General features: G+C 44.4%; 1 protein-coding gene across 3 annotated transcripts in view; it reads right to left on the bottom strand.

Annotated features, from left to right (window-relative positions):
* The window catches only part of KCNMB1 (potassium calcium-activated channel subfamily M regulatory beta subunit 1), a 164,401-nt gene that overhangs the window by 42,332 nt on the left and 102,866 nt on the right, over nt 1-19,203 (bottom strand). For all 3 annotated transcript variants that reach the window (XM_073620742.1, XM_073620741.1, XM_073620740.1), the window contains one exon: nt 10,114-10,309. In XM_073620742.1, the coding sequence (XP_073476843.1) occupies nt 10,114-10,309 (196 nt within the window). The remainder of the gene's footprint in view (nt 1-10,113; nt 10,310-19,203) is intronic.

A 19,203-nucleotide genomic window follows, 5' to 3' on the forward strand; every position in this document is an offset into this window, starting at 1 on the left:
GGGTACCCCCCTAACCCCCCCTAATAAAGTTTTAACCCCTTGATCACCCCCTGTCACCAGTGTCGCTAAGCGATCATTTTTCTGATCGCTGTATTAGTGTCACTGGTGACGCTAGTTAGGAACGTAAATATTTAGGTTAGCCGTCAGCATTTTATAGCGACAGGGACCCCCATATACTATCTAATAAATGTTTTAACCCCTTGATTGCCCCCTAGTTAACCCTTTCACCACTGATCACCGTATAACCGTTACGGGTGACGCTGGTTAGTTCGTTTATTTTTCATAGTGTCAGGGCACCCGCCGTTTATTACCGAATAAAGGTTTAGCCCCCTGATCGCCGGTGATATGCGTCGCCCCAGGCAGCGTCAGATTAGTGCCAGTACCGCTAACACCCACGCACGCAGCATACACCTCCCTTAGTGGTATACTATCTGAACGCATCAATATCTGATCCGATCAGATCTATACTGGCGTCCCCAGCAGTTTAGGGTTCCCAAAAACGCAGTGTTAGCGGGATCAGCCCAGATACCCGCTAGCACCTGCGTTTTGCCCCTCCGCCCGGCCCAGCCCACCCAAGTGCAGTATCGATCGATCACTGTCACTTACAAAACGCTAAACGCATAACTGCAGCGTTCGCAGAGTCAGGCCTGATCCCTGCGATCGCTAACAGTTTTTTGGTAGCGTTTTGGTGAACTGGCAAGCACCAGCCCCAGGCAGCGTCAGGTTAGCGCCAGTCGCGCTAACACCCACGCACGCACCGTACACCTTCCTTAGTGGTATAGTATCTGAACGCATCAATATCTGATCTGATCAGATCTATACTAGCGTCCCCAGCAGTTTAGGGTTCCCAAAAACGCAGTGTTAGCGGGATCAGCCCAGATACCTGCTAGCACCTGCGTTTTGCCCCTCCGCCCAGCCCAGCCCACCCAAGTGCAGTATCGATCGATCACTGTCACTTACAAAACACTAAACACATAACTGCAGCGTTCGCAGAGTCAGGCCTGATCCCTGCGATCGCTAACAGTTTTTTTGGTAGCGTTTTGGTGAACTGGCAAGCACCAGCCCCAGGCAGCGTCAGGTTAGCGCCAGTCGCGCTAACACCCACGCACGCACCGTACACCTCCCTTAGTGGTATAGTATCTGATCAGATCAATGCCTGATCCGATCAGATCTATACTAGCGTCCCCAGCAGTTTAGGGTTCCCAAAAACGCAGTGTTAGTGGGATCAGCCCAGATACCTGCTAGCACCTGCGTTTTGCCCCTCCGCCCAGCCCGGCCCAGCCCACCCAAGTGCAGTATCGATCGATCACTGTCACTTACAAAACACTAAACGCATAACTGCAGCGTTCGCAGAGTCAGGCCTGATCCCTGCGATCGCTAACAGTTTTTTTGGTAGCGTTTTGGTGAACTGGCAAGCACCAGCGGCCTAGTACACCCCGGTCATAGTCAAACCAGCACTGCAGTAACACTTGGTGACGTGGCGAGTCCCATAAGTGCAGTTCAAGCTGGTGAGGTGGCAAGCACAAGTAGTGTCCCGCTGCCACCAAAAAGACAAACACAGGCCGTCGTGCCCATAGTGCCCTTCCTGCTGCATTCGCCAATCCTAATTGGGAACCGACCACTTCTGCAGCGCCCGTACTTCCCCCATTCACATCCCCAACCAAATGCAGTCGGCTGCATGAGAGGCATTTTCTTTATGTCCTCCCGAGTACCCCTACCCAACGAACCCCCCCAAAAAAGATGTTGTGTCTGCAGCAAGCGCGGATATAGGCGTGACACCCGCTATTATTGTCCCTCCTGTCCTGACAATCCTGGTCTTTGCATTGGTGAATGTTTTGAACGCTACCATTCACTAGTTGAGTATTAGCGTAGGGTACAGCACTGCACAGACTAGACACACTTTCACAGGGTCTCCCAAGATGCCATCACATTTTGAGAGACCTGAACCTGGAACCGGTTACAGTTATAAAAGTTAGTTACAAAAAAAAGTGTAAAAAAAAAAAAACACATACAAAAATATAAAATAAAAAAAAATAGTTGTCGTTTTATTGTTCTCTCTCTCTATTCTCTCTCTATTGTTCTGCTCTTTTTTACTGTATTCTATTCTGCAATGTTTTATTGTTATTATGTTTTATCATGTTTGTTTTTCAGGTCTGCAATTTTTTATACTTTACCGTTTACTGTGCTTTATTGTTAACCATTTTTTTGTCTTCAGGTACGCCATTCACGACTTTGAGTGGTTATACCAGAATGATGCCTGCAGGTTTAGGTATCATCTTGGTATCATTCTTTTCAACCAGCGGTCGGCTTTCATGTAAAAGCAATCCTAGCGGCTAATTAGCCTCTAGACTGCTTTTACAAGCAGTGGAAGGGAATGCCCCCCCCGTCTTCCGTGTTTTTCTCTGGCTCTCCTGTCTCAACAGGGAACCTGAGAATGCAGCCGGTGATTCAGCCAGCTGACCATAGAGCTGATCAGAGACCAGAGTGGCTCCAAACATCTCTATGGCCTAAGAAACCGGAAGCTACGAGCATTTTATGACTTAGATTTTGCCGGATGTAAACAGCGCCATTGGGAAATTGGGAAAGCATTTTATCACACCGATCTTGGTGTGGTCAGATGCTTTGAGGGCAGAGGAGAAATCTAGGGTCTAATAGACCCCAATTTTTTCAAAAAAGAGTACCTGTCACCACCTATTGCTATGATAGGGGATATTTACATTCCCTGAGATAACAATAAAAATGATTTAAAAAAAAAATATGAAAGGAACAGTTTAAAAATAAGATAAAAAAGCAAAAAAATAATAAAGAAAAAAAAAAAAAAAAGCACCCCTGTCCCCCCTGCTCTCGCGCTAAGGCGAACACAACCGTCGGTCTGGCGTCAAATGTAAACAGCAATTGCACCATGCATGTGAGGTATCACCGCGAAGGTCACATCGAGGGCAGTAATTTTAGCAGTAGACCTCCTCTGTAAATCTAAAGTGGTAACCTGTAAAGGCTTTTAAAGGCTTTTAAAAATGTATTTAGTTTGTCGCCACTGCACGTTTGTGCGCAATTTTAAAGCATGTCATGTTTGGTATCCATGTACTCGGCCTAAGATCATCTTTTTTATTTCATCAAACATTTGGGCAATATAGTGTGTTTTAGTGCATTAAAATTTTAAAAAGTGTGTTTTTTCCCCAAAAAATGCGTTTGAAAAATTGCTGCGCAAATACTGTGTGAAAAAAAAAAATGAAACACCCACCATTTTAATCTGTAGGGCATTTGCTTTAAAAATATATATAATGTGTGAGGGTTGAAAGTAATTTTCTTGCAAAAAAAAATAATTTTTTCATGTAATCAAAAAGTGTCAGAAAGGGCTTTCTATTCAAGTGGTTAGAAGAGTGGGTTATGTGTGACATAAGCTTCTAAATGTTGTGCATAAAATGCCAGGACAGTTCAAAACCCCCCCAAATGACCCCATTTTGGAAAGTAGACACCCCAAGCTATTTGCTGAGAGGCATGTCGAGTCCATGGAATATTTTATATTGTGACACAAGTTGCGGGAAAGAGACAATTTTTTTTTTTTTTTGCACAAAGTTGTCACTAAATGATATATTGCTCAAATATGCCATGGGAATATGTGAAATTACACCCCAAAATACATTCTGCTGCTTCTCCTGAGTACGGGGATACCACATGTGTGGGACTTTTTGGGAGCCTAGCCGCGCACGGGACCCCGAAAACCAAGCACCGCCTTCAGGCTTTCTAAGGGTGTAAATTTTTGATTTCACTCTTCACTGCCTATCACAGTTTCGGAGGCCATGGAATGCCCAGGTGGCAAACCCCCCCCCCCCCCAAATGACCCCATTTTGGAAAGTAGACATCCCAAGCTATTTGCTGAGAGGTATAGTGAGTATTTTGCAGACCTCACTTTTTGTCATAAAGTTTTGAAAATTGAAAAAAGAAAAAAAAAAATGTTTTTCTTGTCTTTCTTTATTTTCAAAAACAAATGAGAGCTGCAAAATACTCACCATGCCTCTCAGCAAATAGCTTGGGGTGTCTACTTTCCAAAATGGGGTCATTTGGGGGGGGGTTTGTGCCATCTGGGCATTTTATGGCATTCAAAACTGTGATAGGTAGTGAGGAGTAAGATCAAAAATGTACGCCCTTAGAAATCCTAAAGGCAGTGATTGGTTTTCGGGGCCCCGTACGCGGCTAGGCTCCCAAAAAGTCCCACACATGTGATATCCCCATACTCAGGAGAAGCAGCTAAATGTATTTTGGGGTACAATTCCACATATGCCTATGGCCTGTGTGAGCAATATATCATTTAGTGACAACTTTTTGTAATTTTTTTTTTTTTTTTTGTCATTATTCAATCACTTGGGACAAAAAAAATTAATATTCAATGGGCTCAACATGCCTCTCAGCAATTTCCTTGGGGTGTCTACTTTCCAAAATGGGGTCATTTGTGGGGGCTTTGTACTGCCCTAACATTTTAGCACCTCAAGAAACGACATAGGCAGTCATAAATTAAAGGCTGTGTAAATTCCAGAAAATGTACCCTAGTTTGTAGGCGCTATAACTTTTGCGCAAACCAATAAATATACACTTATTGACATTTTTTTTACCAAAGACATGTGGCTGAATACATTTTGGCCTAAATGTATGACTAAAATTGAGTTTATTGGATTTTTTTTAGAAAAAAAACTAGAAAATATCAATTTTTTTCAAAATTTTCGGTCTTTTTCTGTGTATAGCGCAAAAAATAAAAACGGCAGAGGTGATCAAATACCATCAAAAGAAAGCTCTATTTGTGGGAAGAAAAGGACGCAAATTTCGTTTGGGTACAGCATTGCATGACCGCGCAATTAGCAGTTAAAGCGACGCAGTGCCAAATTGTAAAAAGTGCTCTGGTCAGGAAGGGGGTAAATCCTTCCGGGGCTGAAGTGGTTAAGGTACCCCCATCGTCAAAAGCTAAGTCGGATTTGTTTGTGTCTCTTGCTAAAGAGGCATCCACTTTGGGACATTTAGCCCAGGTTTTGGTGTCTGTCTCTGCGAATGGATATCTGCGCTTGACCGCTGCTGGTATGAAGAGTTTTTTCTCTGGTTCTTCCCACTCTTTTTTGACGATGTCTTTAAGAGTTTGGTGTACAGAATATGTTCTAGGTTTCCTGGGCTGCAGTGCTTTATACATCTTGTCATGTAGGGTAGGCTCTGCGACTTTTTTCTCTTTGACACCCAGCGTGTCGGCTATAGCTTTTAGAAGGCTGTCCGTATCTTCTGAGGGAAATAAATTGCCCTCTGATGCCGGATCTTCCTCCTCAGAGTCTGAGCATAGGTCATCCTCAGATTCCTGCTCAGATTCGTCAGAATCTTCCTCTTGCTCTTGTCGCTCTGCCTGCTCCCTGCTACCCGAAGGGATGCATGTCCCGCTGGTAGATGGGGTACAGGCTTGACTGGCACTTGCCGGAGTCTCTAACTTCTCAATTGCTGAGCGTAGGAGTGACATGGTGCTCTTTATTTCTTTTTTGAAAGAGCTGAGCAGGTCTTTTGGGTAACCTTGTGATTCTTTGGCCACCATCTTGTCTATGCATTTTTGGCATAAAGGTTTTTTCCAATGAGACGGAAAACAGTGGCCACAAAAAGCGCATGCTTTGTTGCTGTTTTAACCTTTCCTTTCCTCTGGGGTCCTTGTCTGAAATCAAGCACAAAGGTCCCGTGAGGTAGGTGGTTACCAAACTGCATGTAAATAGACAAATTTGTAGTGAGGTAAAGACAGAGGTGACTCCAGAGTACTCTGGCATACCTTGGAGTTGTCCTGACTTGCAGGATCTGCAGGGCAGGGTGGAGAGGCGTCAGACATGGTCAGCCACCAGGATCCTCTGCTTAGAGGGACCTTTTTAACTGCTTCTGTGTAAGCTCCGGCCCCGCCCCCAGCTGACCCTGTGCAGGTTTGTGGACATACCTGCACATTCCTGCACATGCCTTTTCCTCTTTTTTTTTTTATTTCGCACCGCTGCCCGTAAATGACGTCACCGGAAGTGCCCCACTCTATTGTTTCCCTAGAAGGCTTCCAGTCTTCGAGAAAATGGGCGCTGACTGGAACCGCTTGACCAGAAATGACGTTTCCGGGCGTCGCGCCATCTGGAGGCCCCTGTGGGACCTCCATGAGGGAGATGAGCCGGGGCAGACTGCGGAGTGCAGTGGACACCGATCGCGGCGGTAAGTGGGCGGGGCGGACGGACCGGGAAAGAGGCTGTGCTAGAAGCCTCTCAGCACGACTGCCACTAGTGGCCATTTGGAAATCAGATGAAAGCTGCAGACGGGTCCCTTCACCAGCAAGGAGAGCGGTATCCCGGGGAGAATGCCAGTGCATGCGCTCCAGCTTGGGGGGGGTGGTTGCAGACCCCTCTTTAGAGGTGAAACATCACGGAAAAGTGATTTTCTCAAATTGCTGCCCCTGCTCGCCCTCCCAAGGCCCGCTGGGCTGGACGGGATGCCAGAAAGGGAGTCTCCTGCAACAAGCACAGAGACTTGAAAATAATAAATTTTTTTTGCAGCTCCTGTGGGTCCGGAGGAAACAAAAACAACTGAGGCAGGTAAGGCTAACACATTTATAATGGTGGACTAATGTGTTTCCTGTTTCAGGGAGGAGGAGCCTATCTCTCAGAAGCTGCCCTGGAAGACAATTCGAGATAAAAAAAAAAAAAAAAATCGCAATAAGTGTATATTGATTGGTTTGCGCAAAAGTTATCACGTCTACAAAATAGGGGATAGATATATGGCATTAGTAATGGTGGCGATCAGCGATTTTTAGCGGGAATGTGTCATTGCGGCGGACAGACCGGACACTTTTGACACTTTTTTGCGACCATTGACACTTATACAGTGATCAGAGCTAAAAATAAGCACTGATTACTGTATAAATGTCACTGGCAGAGAAGGGGTTAACACTAGGAGCGATCAAGAGGTTAAATTTGTTACCTAGGGGGTGTTTAGAACTGTGGGGGGATGAGACTGCCTGGAGGAGGAGACCGATCGCTGCTCCTAATCAGTAGGAACTGCATGTCTTTCCTCCCCTGACAGAATGGAGATCTGTCAATTTACATTGACAGATCTCTGTTCTGTCTCTGTCAGGAGTGATCGCGTGCCCCCTAGAGCTCTTAAAGGGGCCAAGGTACAGTTACGGTGATTTGCCCAGGGGAGCCAACCTGCCGCAGTGTAACTGCGGTGGCTGGTCCTTAAGTGGTCAAAATTACTCCAATTATTTCAGACTGTCCCTATAGTGGTTCCTAAACATTTTTCGAGGGTTCGACATAAATTGCTCACTTTCCTGAAACTTCAGGGAGGGGTTGGGTTGGTTTACCCGACTATGAACTCTACCATAAAGCTGCTCTGCTGTCACGCTCACTTGACTGGTTTTCCTGCAACTTCACTGAGGCTTCCACAATGGAACAAGATCTATCCCCTGTCGATCTGCAAGCCCTTCTTTGGGGGTATAAACATGATATTCCCCAACTCCAATTTTCCTCATCACTGACGCTTGCTGCCCTTCATTTATGGTACAGGAGAGGCAGCAATACTCATATCCTCAGACCCATCTCCCCTCACTTCATTATTTGACAATCCCTCATTTCCACAGGGTATGAATGGCCAAATGGCCAGTGCCACATTTTATTCACTCCCAGTCGGGAACACCCGTTCTCCTTGGAGGACCTGGGGATTGGCTTACTACACTACATTTATCCTCTTTCTGTAGGCAATTGCTCCCCTTTATCCAAACCCACCAGTCACTAACCAAGTATGAACGGTTATGCGCTCTCCATGAGACACCCGGGCACCTACTCTCTTCACTTTATAAACTACTTCAGGCATTAGTGCAAGACGATCTCCCACTTTCCAGAAAGATATGGTCTAGGGACGTGGGAAAAAACTTTCAACTGCTGATTGGCAGACTTCATTCCACTTTACAGGCAAATCCACAATCTCATGTTATGCATAAGAACTTTAAGCTTCTGTCGTTGTGGTACAGGGACCCGGCCTCAATACATAAGATGTTTACGCCCACACCTGCCACCTTTTGGAGATGTGGCTCTGCGGAGGGTAACATATATAATATATATATATATATATATATATATATATATATATATATATATATATATATAAAATATGTGGTGGGATCCGGCCCTTTTGGTCACATGTTCTTGCATTTTACAACAATGCTTGAGTCCTTGACCCCCAACCCAGAGATAGCACTCCTTTCCATACTCCCGGGATCGGTAGCTTCTCAGAAATTGAGCTTATTATGTTTTTTCCTTTCAGCAGCTCGACAACTCATACCACTACATTGGAAGACGGATGTTACCCCCTCCTTATCCTTGTGGGTCTTTAATGAAATCATGCGTATGGAGGAAATGCTACTGCCCCACAATGCTCATACATAAGTGCAATTTTAAACCTTCTAATCAGGAGGCAACAGAGTCCCACTAGTGATCTCCTACAGGGCCCTCTGGGTTGTAGCACCGCTGCTCTAGCTGAGTCGTTTATCCCCCTGTGGTTCTCTTATTGTTATTATTTTTATTATTTTCATTATTTTCATTAATTCTATTATTCTCCTGGCTTTGGTTTGTCGCTCAAGACTGTCTCTCCTTCTTACCTTCTTCTGCTCTGTTTCTTTTTCTAGTCTCGGCCATCTCAGGTCATCTCCTTTTCCTTCTTTTCTATCCCATCTCCCATTTTTTTTTTTTTATACAGCCTATGCCACCATATTTTTGGGTTATTTCTTTCCCTCAAGACCGCATGTGCATTGCCTTTACTTACATGCTTGTTGGCTATGTTTGACATGCTGATTATGGTTTATGCAATATGTATAAGACCCAATCTTGTTGTGGTTTTATTCTCATATTTGTATGTTATTTTGAAAACAAAAAATGTGTATTTGTGTCTAAAATGAAACCTGTCAGGGCAGTATATAAGGCAGGTAAGGTTAAAGCCTGGCAGGAGGAAAGAAAGCAAAAAGATCAGAGAAGAATGGGACGTCAGTGGAGAAGACAGAGGGTGCAAAAAAACACCAGGCTAGTTACCTCTAGGTGATAAATGTGGATGGATCCATTAAAGGCAGTAGCACCTAAATATGAAATAGATGGGATTTCTAAAGTAGGATTGCTGAAGAGGTGAAAACAGTGGGGGAAACTGTCAGGGTTAGGACCACTTCTAGTGAAGATAACACCTGCATGGACTTGGATGAAACAAAATTGACCCCTCCTGTCAGGAGAATCAAAACGCAATCATTTTATCCTGGAGAGGGGTTATAGTCTCAGGAGGGGGAACTGGGCGGGGTTCCCTTTTATTTATGATGGGAAGGCAGGTCTCCAGTTACAGCAGTGAGGGCAGTGAGAGCAGGAGATTGCCCATTTTCACTTGTCACTGTACCGTTGGAAAACTCGTCTTCTCCCACACAAGTGATGGCTTCAGTGGACACTGGAGCAGAAGTCATGCTTTTACCAGGAAACCTACCCCATCACAAAGGAGACGTGATCCATGTAGAAGGTTTAGGAAGACAGAACGCACTGGCACTGGTTATTGATAAGAAAGCAGAAGACTATTGAGAATAGGGGTCCTTAAGCTTGCTGAAAGCACTTTCCCTGCTCCACTGTTTCCAGTATGGAAACTGGAGGGAACAAGGGTAATGACTGGATTACAGAGGCCTATACACAGTGGCACATCCATTAAAGTCAGCTTTACATCATATGATCACCTTTGAATTTGAAAGTCAGAGTGTTTCACTAAACTGATGAGATCATGAATCCTAGGATCAAAAAGGCTGTAACTATAGCATTACACCTTCTGATTAATCACACGTAGTACAGACAATGGCCTGTCCACTAGGAAATCATAAACCAACTATAACAGAAGATAAGTTAATTTTAGAGTATCTTAAATTGTATGTATGCTTATTTTTAGCACTCTGTATGTCTTGTATTGTTTTCCTGTAATTTTAAGCAGTTTGTACACTTAGTAAAACCACATTAATGTACTACTGGGTGGTTTCCTTGCTTTTCTGCAAATAATTAGACAAGTAGTTAGCCAAAAAAGCAAAAAGCAAAATATGAAGTAAATAAGCATTACCTTGTTATTCCATTCTGGAGATTCTTCATTATGATAAAGCATAAAAAGTTCTTCTGAAAAATTAAGATTTACCAACACCTCCAGGCATGGGTATTTTAAAATACTTTCAGGTTTTGTATTGCTGTTATGGATACAGTTCGTTTTGTCTTTGAAAGTTGCTCGTACAAGGGTACACGTAGATTCAGCAGTCCACACACTTCAAAAGGCAAAATGTTACATTAAAATTGTTTATCAAAATGTCCTTCACATCATTGTACAAATGTTAATATCACTAGTTTAATGTTTAATTAAGGTATTGTATTCATGAATGGTTTACCTTTTTCTGATACATTTGTTATGGTATGCTTACAGTGAAAAAAAAGGGGCACAATACTTCTCTGTTGGGCAATGCCCAGAATCTTCATGGGCAGGGGCATATCTACCATGAGGCAAACAAGGTGTTTGCCTTGGGCAGCATTATTCAAGGGGGCGGCGCCATCCCCCAGGCAGAAGAGCAGTGGCAGCTCTTTAATTAGGCACCGCCTAATTTACCTTAATATAGAGCCACCTCTGCTCCTAAGCAGGGCAGCTCAGTCCTTTGCCAGTATCCCCGCCTGAGATTATCAGCTCCTGACCCCTCCCTCTGTTCCGCCCACCCAGGGCTCCGCTGCGGAGGTCGGGAGGTTCAGCTCTGTCCAGTGCCAATCCCCAGAAGGAGGCTGGCTAGGAGGAGGCTGTGTGCAGAGCAGAACGGAGCTGGGCGATGTGTGCAGTACTGGGGCAGTGCATTGCCCGACTGTAGCCTCTCACCTCCTCCTCCTGTCAGGACACTCACATGCAAAGCCGTCTAGCGAAGGAGCCGGGATTATGATGATGATGATGATGATAATGATGATGATGATGTTAAAGGACCTCCACCACCAAGGCCTGTTATGGAAGAACATCCAAGAGTAGCGCCTTGCAGGTGCCTGGAGATCCTTGTCTGGGCTGTGTCTGGGGGGTGGAGGGGTGGGGACAAGGTGTCTGCAGATGAGATAGTATGAGGTCACTGCAGTCTGTGTGTGTGTGTGTCTTTGCTGCCTATCACTAGAGGGTAGGAGGGGAAAATGCTGCAACTAAACTTCCAGACACAAACACTACATTAAAAAGTTGGTGTTCAAGTGCCGCACAACAAGGCAATGAACCACTGCGCTTCTGTGCAAAATCAAAAAATTCCCTAAAGCTGCCAACTTATTTAAAATAATATATATAAATGATATTCCAAATAGAAATAGTGGCGCTATATGTCACATCACTATGATGATGTCAAAAAGTAAATACAGTGAATAAGAAATAAATGAACTATAAATGAATGTAATGAATCACCCACTAGTACTAGTGGGTCTGTGAAATTATCAACCAGTATCCTCTTCCAATGATGAACGGGGAACCATTTAACTCATAAAAATATCTTAAAAAATATGTAATGAAACCATATTAGATATAAGAGTTAATAGTGACATCAAGTCGTACAATAATGAATAGAAGAATGATGAAAAAAAGTCTATGCAAAGTACTAAGTGTCAAAGAGTGAATGAAGCAAACTTCTTATGCAATAAAAATGTCTTCCACCACACCGTCTGTGATTGTGATCCACTCTCATGGAGCCGCACTCACCAGGAAATATTGCCTTGCACTCTTATGCTCAGCAAATAGGCAGTAACATAGCCCCCCGGGGCTGACCAAGATAAATGAAACTGTATTCAAGGCGAGTGAAGTTCTTCAATTAGCGGCAATACTCATCGTAAAGAAATGTATCCACATGAAAAGAAATAATGCTTCCAATAGTGTCATACCGTAGAAAACATTTATTAAAATACACAATCAAGGTCTTCAATCATTGTACTCACACTCTTCCAATAATTTAAGGCATAAAACGAAAACTTCATGTGACAAGGCTGTGGAAATATATTATGGTCACGGCGGACCCGGGATGCAGTATTTAAACCTCACCCTTCCCCTCGATAGATCCTCAGCAGCACGAGGTAGTCTCAACAGACCAGTTCACAGCGTACACAGCGCAACACGTCACACGTTACAATCAAATGATAGGTTGCCGTACAGCCACGCCCCCCGACATGTTTCGTGCGTGGCTTTAGCTTTAGCTTTGTTGCCCTTCTTTGTACTCGCTCCATTTCCAGTACATCCTTCCTGAGGACTGGTGCCCAGAACTGGACAGCATACTGTAGGTGCGGCCGGACCAGAGTCTTGTAGAGAGGGAGAATTATCGTTTTATCTCTGGAATGAATCCCCTTTTTAATGCATGCCAATATCCTGTTTGCTTTGTTAGCAGCAGCTTGGCATTGCATGCCATTGCTGAGCCTATCATCTATTAGGACCCCCAGGTCCTTTTCCATCCTGTATTCCCCCAGAGGTTCTCCCCCCAGTGTATAGATTGCATTCATATTTTTGCCACCCAAATGCATTATTTTACATTTTTCTACATTGAACCTCATTTGCCATGTAGTTGCCCACCCCATTAATTTGTTCAGATCTTTTTGCAAGGTTTCCACATCCTGCGGAGAAGTTATTGCCCTGCTTAGCTTAGTATTGTTCACAATTACAGGGATTGAACTGTTTACCCCATCCTCCAGGTCGTTTATGAACAAATTAAACAGGATTGGTCCCAGCACAGAACCCTGGGGGACCCCACTACCCACCCCTGACCATTCCGAGTACTCCCCATTTATCACCACCCTCTGAACTCACCCTTGTAGCCAGTTTTCAATCCATGTACTCACCCTATGGTCCATGCCAACTGACCATTGGTCACAGGTATGAGATCGTCCTATGCCCTGCTGGTCCCATCCTCTGCACCACTGACCACATGCTCTGCCCCACATATCGCCACCTCACCACCTGTCAAACACACTTGGGTTGCTTTTCAGAGGAGGAGCAGTGCCTGCTGCACTTGTACATGAGCCCTTAGTTGCATTCAGCAGCGGCACCCTTAGGGCTCCTTGACACGTAAAGTTGGGGGGTGGTTGAGTCCCAGTTTTACCTGTTCCAATCCCTACCCCCATTTTGTGTACACATGCCACAGCAGGAATTAACCCCCCTGTTGCTTTTGGTGGGTACAACCGCCTCCCATTCGTGACCCATTCAAGTAAATGGGGCCACTCTGCAAGCGCCCCACTACTTCATGTTTCTGAAGTGGTCCAAGGGGTTAAAACAGGTGGGTAGAAAACACCACAAGTTTGCTATTATGCCCAGTGTATTGCTTCACATTGACCTGAAGATCTCTTCTTTCCTGCTGGCACTACTCTGGAGACTGCTAGCAAGGATAAGAGGTGGAGTTTGTATTGCTCCGCATGGGACAGGAGCCAGCACTACAGAGGAGGCATCGACGTATGTGGCTCTTGCTTTTGACTACAGCTCAAACATTACAAGTAGTCCCTCTGCATTGCACTCTGATGTTCTGGAATGGTGGGTCAGCAAGCCCAGACCGCAATCTACCAGTCACCTGTCCGCGATTTACAGGTTGCTGAATCCCGTTGTACAGCATCACCCGGATTGGAGTTTAAAGGCCAAGTTCACTTTTTTTCTAAAATCCAGCTCCCCTATACCATTGATGTACCTCAGTTGCAGAAAAATACAAGCTTTCTTTGATTTTGAGAAGACCATACCTTAGCCCTTGCTATATTGCTGGTATACAGACAGAAACAGAGAAACCAGTAAGACACAGAAAGGAGTTTGCCAGCTGACCTCATTAGCACACACCCTTCACCCAGGAACTAAGTTTTCACATCATTCCTGGCATTTCTCCTCATGTGCATTTGGCTGGCTTCCCCAGTGTCCCTTCAGGCGGGCCAGGCTGCATGCTTAAATCCCTGGGGCTGCATGCAGCCCACGGGACACCCATGATGTAGTGCAAGGGTCTGTATGATTGGCTAGAGAGTGATTGGATAGATGGTGTTTCCTCCTAGCAAATTTCCTAGCTGCACTTTCAGTGTCAGTAATTGTTAATGGCACACCAAACAGAGAAGCGAACACACATTTTGCCACATGATAAAGCAGGTGACAAATGCAGTAAAAAAAATGTGCATTTCTGGCCCAGCTATTCCAATGTGCTTTTCTCCCACTTACCTTATCCACAGGAGGTTTATCAGTTTATTTGAATGTTTTAAGTGATTTTTAGATTCCATTACTTCCTGTAGATTGTCTGATCATTCATTTCTTGTAGGCCATCTCCGTGAAGCCTTTACATCCTTGTTGCATCACAGACAAGGGTGTAATAAGGTGTGGTCACCACTTTGGACTACACCTCCCTCATAACAATACCACCTTCCACCCACTTCCTATAATCAAGGGCCTGTCTAATTTGATACAAATTGAATGGATTGTTCAGGTGTGTACTCCTATTCCATAGCTATGATAGAGCTAAAGGAAATTTTACAGGGAGTGTACAGATTGCATGGTGTATGGCCATCTTTATACAAGTCCATTGGAGGGAGTAGACAGAGACACTCAGTAGTCAGGCCCCATTCACATATCCATGTAGCAAAGACTCACAATCTCACATTCGTTTGTTTTGGTGCGTTTTTTTTTCGTTCGTCAGACATAGGGCAGCCCATTCACTTCAATGGGCTGCCCTACACACAACAATCGTCCCAGAGAAGCTCAGATTTACCAAAACTATATTATAGGAGGCAGGGCCGCTGATAAGCCAGTACAACTGGCCCTGTTGTACCGGCCCTGTTGTACCGGGCCCAGTCAGCAGGGGGGCCCGGGCAATCTGAATGAAAGGGAAAAAAAAGAGGCTGGGGAGGAGGAGGAGAACACTTTCCGGATGGTAAGAGAACTCAGGGCAGGGGTTGACTTCAGTTCAGCAGCACCGACGGCAAGTAGCCTGCATGTGTGACTTGCTCACATTACACTCACATCTCTTCTCATGTCCCTTGTGTCAGTGAGGAGAACAGCACCGCAGAAGCCTCTCCTACACTGCTATCTACATATTTTTGCCTCCCAGCAGGATGTCTGGCTGCTAATTCTCCCGAATGTAGCTGGAAGCCGATTGGTCTGCTGCTTTGTCACTCAGAGCTGCACCTGCCTCCTCCTGATGTCCAGGTTGCGCAGGAAATACAATGTGCAGCCTGGAGATTTAATAACAAGAGAGGCCACTGGCTCTTACCACACTTGCTCCAGCAGACATTTAGAGGTGAGGTGTAGAGGTGTACAAAGGTGTACTGTGATGGAACATGTGTGCAGAGGTGTACTGTGATGGAACATGTGTGCAGAGGTGTAGTGTGATGGAACATGTGTGCAGAGGTGTACTGTGATGGAACATGTGTGCAGAGGTGTACAGTGATGGAACATGTGTGCAGAGGTGTACAGTGATGGAACATGTGTGCAGAGGTGTACTGTGATGGAACATGTGTGCAGAGGTGTACTGTGATGGAACATGTGTGCAGAGGTGTACTGTGATGGAACATGTGTGCAGAGGTGTACTGTGATGGAACATGTGTGCAGAGGTGTACTGTGATGGAACATGTGTGCAGAAGTGTACTGTGATGGAACATGTATGCAGAGGTGTACAGTGATGGAACATGTGTGCAGAGGTGTACTGTGATGGAACATGTGTGCAGAGGTGTACTGTACTTCATATAATGGTGGGCCCGTGTGTCCTGAGCAGGGACAGTGTACTCATAATGGGTGACCCCCTGTCATGTCATGTGGATGGGGGAGATGTAACTCCTTATATTGAGACATCCCTGTGTGTGTCCTGACTCGCTGGGGAGGAGCCAGGGGGCTGAAGGAGGGACCAGGAGCAGGACCAGGGGTGGGGCTGAAGGGGGCTGCGTCAGGTGGGCTGTAGGGGGCCCCATGATTTCTATCAGCGGCCCTGATAGGAGGACACACCATCTATCCAATCACTCTGTATCCAATCAGGCAGGCCCTTGCACTACATCAGGGGTGTCTCATGGGCTGCATGTAGCCCCAGGGATTTAGCATGTAACCTGAGCCCGCCTGAATGGACCCTGGGAAAGCCGGGCAAATGCACCCATGGAGAAATGCCGGGGATACTCTGACAACTTAGTTGAGGGGTGAAGGGTGTGTGCTAATAAGGTCAGGTGGTAAACTCCTCCCTGTGTCTTACTGGTTTCTCGGTCTGTCTGTATACCAGGGAGTCTAAGAAATATAGCAAGGGCTAAAGGTTGTATTTTTCTGTAACCGATGTACATGAATAGTATATTGGTACATAGGGGAGCTGGATTTTAGAAAAAAAAAAAAAAAAAGGTGACCTTAGCCAACCACTTAAGCCCCGGACCATTTGGCTGCCCAAAGACCAGAGCACTTTTTGCAATTCCGCAAAATCTGCGTTGATTTAAGTGACAATTGCGCTGGGATTCCCCAGATGAAGACACGTGACGTGTCGTAACGCGTAGGGATTGGCTGGAGCAGCACACAGCTGTTAATACAAGTGAGAGGGCGCTGAGAACGCCAGACTTCTCATCCATTTTACTCTGCCTGTTTGTATATTATTAAATGTAAGAGCATAAGTCAAATAAACACCCCCCCTTTGTTTTAAAACAATAATACACTAGTGGAGCCTGTCTTCTCTCCCCCTCCCCTGTTTTTACCCCCCCCCCTGCTTTGAGCTGCACCAGAGCGGAGGCACCAAGGAGAAAATATGGAGAGTTAAGCATTAAGGAGGAGAAGTTTCCAGACAGTGCTTCCACACTTCAAGGATTATACTACCACAGCTTGATTTCTACTATTTTAAGGTGAGAGTTCTGTGAGACCGAACTAGAAGGCACCACTATAGGAATAATCTATCCAGCACACAAGATACACACAGATCTGAATAAAAGGATTATTTTTACCTCTACAACAGCGCCACCTATCTATGAATTTATTAACTTTTCATTTTTAAATCCTGCAATGCTGTCACCTTACTTTTAAAGGCACATCAAGCTAAATTGTGATTGTACCATTTTATAGTTCACTTTAGGCATTTGTCTGCGTATAATGTATTCATCCTTTTGATGGGTTGCACACTAATTATTCACTTTATATAAGTATTTTCAAATAAGGATTTTGTATTTACCAGTATTTATTTACGATAATTCATTTATGGCATCCTAGCTTGCTTGCACTTTATGTTCGATTTTTTTGGTATTTTATACACTTGCACGTTTTCACTTTAATACAGCACCATCACTTTACTGTCAAATAGTGGTAATAAACATATGTTTTAACACAGAGATCGTAGATCCTAACCACTACTATTACAGATATCACTATCTATAAAGTCTTTTGTCCCTATCTTACTATATTTCACATCACCATTGCTAATATTGCGCGAAATCTATTTTAAATATTATTCTATTAAGTGGTTGTGTGAGCACTTTTATTTTGCTGCAATATTTACATCATTATTCTACACCATTTAGTTATTATTAATTTCTCCCACATCTACCAGCGCGAAGGAAATTTTATTATTCACTGTTTTAGGTTAACAGTCTGTTGTTGGTCTTTCACTGCTCAGTCAGCAGGGTGGTAGTAAAGAGATGAACAAAATCATTTTTTCAACTGTAATAGAAAAGTTGTGTTATCCACAAGCTGTGCCGTGTGAGTGTTGTGTAAATCTCAGAACTACAGTGCTAAAGTTTTAGGCAGGTGTAACAAATGCTGTAAAGTAAGAATGCTTTCAAAAATATATTTAATTGTTTATTTTTAGCATTTTACAAATTGCAAAGTGAGCGAACAGAAGACAAATCTAAAATCAAACCAATATTTTGTGTGACTAACCTTTGGCTTTAAACCAGCATCAATTCTTACACTTGCATGCTTTGCACACTTGCACAAAGTCAGGGATTCTGTAGGACTAGAGTCAGGTGTATGCTTAACCAATTATACAGAGCAGGTGCTAATTAGGGATGAGCTTTCTGTTCGGGTCGAACATGAGTTCGACTTGAACATTGGCTGTTCGCCCGTTCGTTGAAGACCGAACATTATGGGCCAAATTTGAGCGGCGCTTAACGGCCCATAAAGCATTGCGGCAGCGCAGTGCATTGCTGTATGATGACTGGCCAGAGCATGCACCATGACCTGCATGCTTTGGCCAATCACAGCCCCCTCAGCTAAGAGAGCCATAATTGGCCAAAGGCAGGGTACCTGCTCACACTATATAAGGCTGACTGCACTTCGGCCTTGTGTAGCGTGTCGTTGCTAGATTGAGCAGGCAGGCAGATTATTCAGTTAGCTGCAGTGTATTTTATATATATATATATATATATATATATATATATATATATACAGTCAGTATAGTATAAATATTTAGCCACTGCATACAGTTTAGCTAGATCTCACTGCGGTCCGTTCCTGGTGGTGTACTGTTTCTACTATACTTCTGGCAGGCAGGTGATTCAGTTAGCTATATATATATATATATATATATATATATATATATATATATATATATATATATATATATCCACTGCATACAGCTATATCTCACTGCAGGCCGTTCCTGGTGTACTGTTTCTAATATACTTGTACACAGTGAAGTAATGAGCAAAAGTCCTGGACAGTCACACTCAAAAAATTTTTTTCCTTTATTAAATGGAAATAATCCAAAATACATGTTGCAACAGAAAAATGCAGGAAGACTGACGCGTTTCACACTGTAGTCAGTGCTTAATCATAGCTTTGTATATACTTGTACACAGTACCGTGCACCCCTAGTGCAGTTGCTACTACTTTTCTGGTGGTGTACACAGTACACAATACATACAGTGCACCCATAGTTGCTATTAGACTTCTGGTGGTGTACAAAATACCGTGCACCCATAGTGCAGTTGCTACTACTTTTCTGGTGGTGTACACTGTACACAATACAGTGTAGTGTGGTGTTGCAAAACAAAATCCCCATCATGTCCAGAAGACCACCAAGGAGAGGCAGACGCTCACAGGCCACTAAAAGAGGGCAAGCAGGCTCTGTGTCTACAGTGCTGGTCATGGACATGGTGCATCCTCTGCAGGTGGCCGTGGGGCACGCTTGTCTTTTTTATTTTCTGCTGCTGGGACAGGGGCAGAAAAATTGGGACTTTGGTGGTGGTGGTGCCACAA

This window comes from Aquarana catesbeiana, linkage group LG03, assembly GCF_042186555.1.
Source record: "Aquarana catesbeiana isolate 2022-GZ linkage group LG03, ASM4218655v1, whole genome shotgun sequence".
NCBI classification, from domain to species: Eukaryota; Metazoa; Chordata; class Amphibia; order Anura; family Ranidae; genus Aquarana; species Aquarana catesbeiana.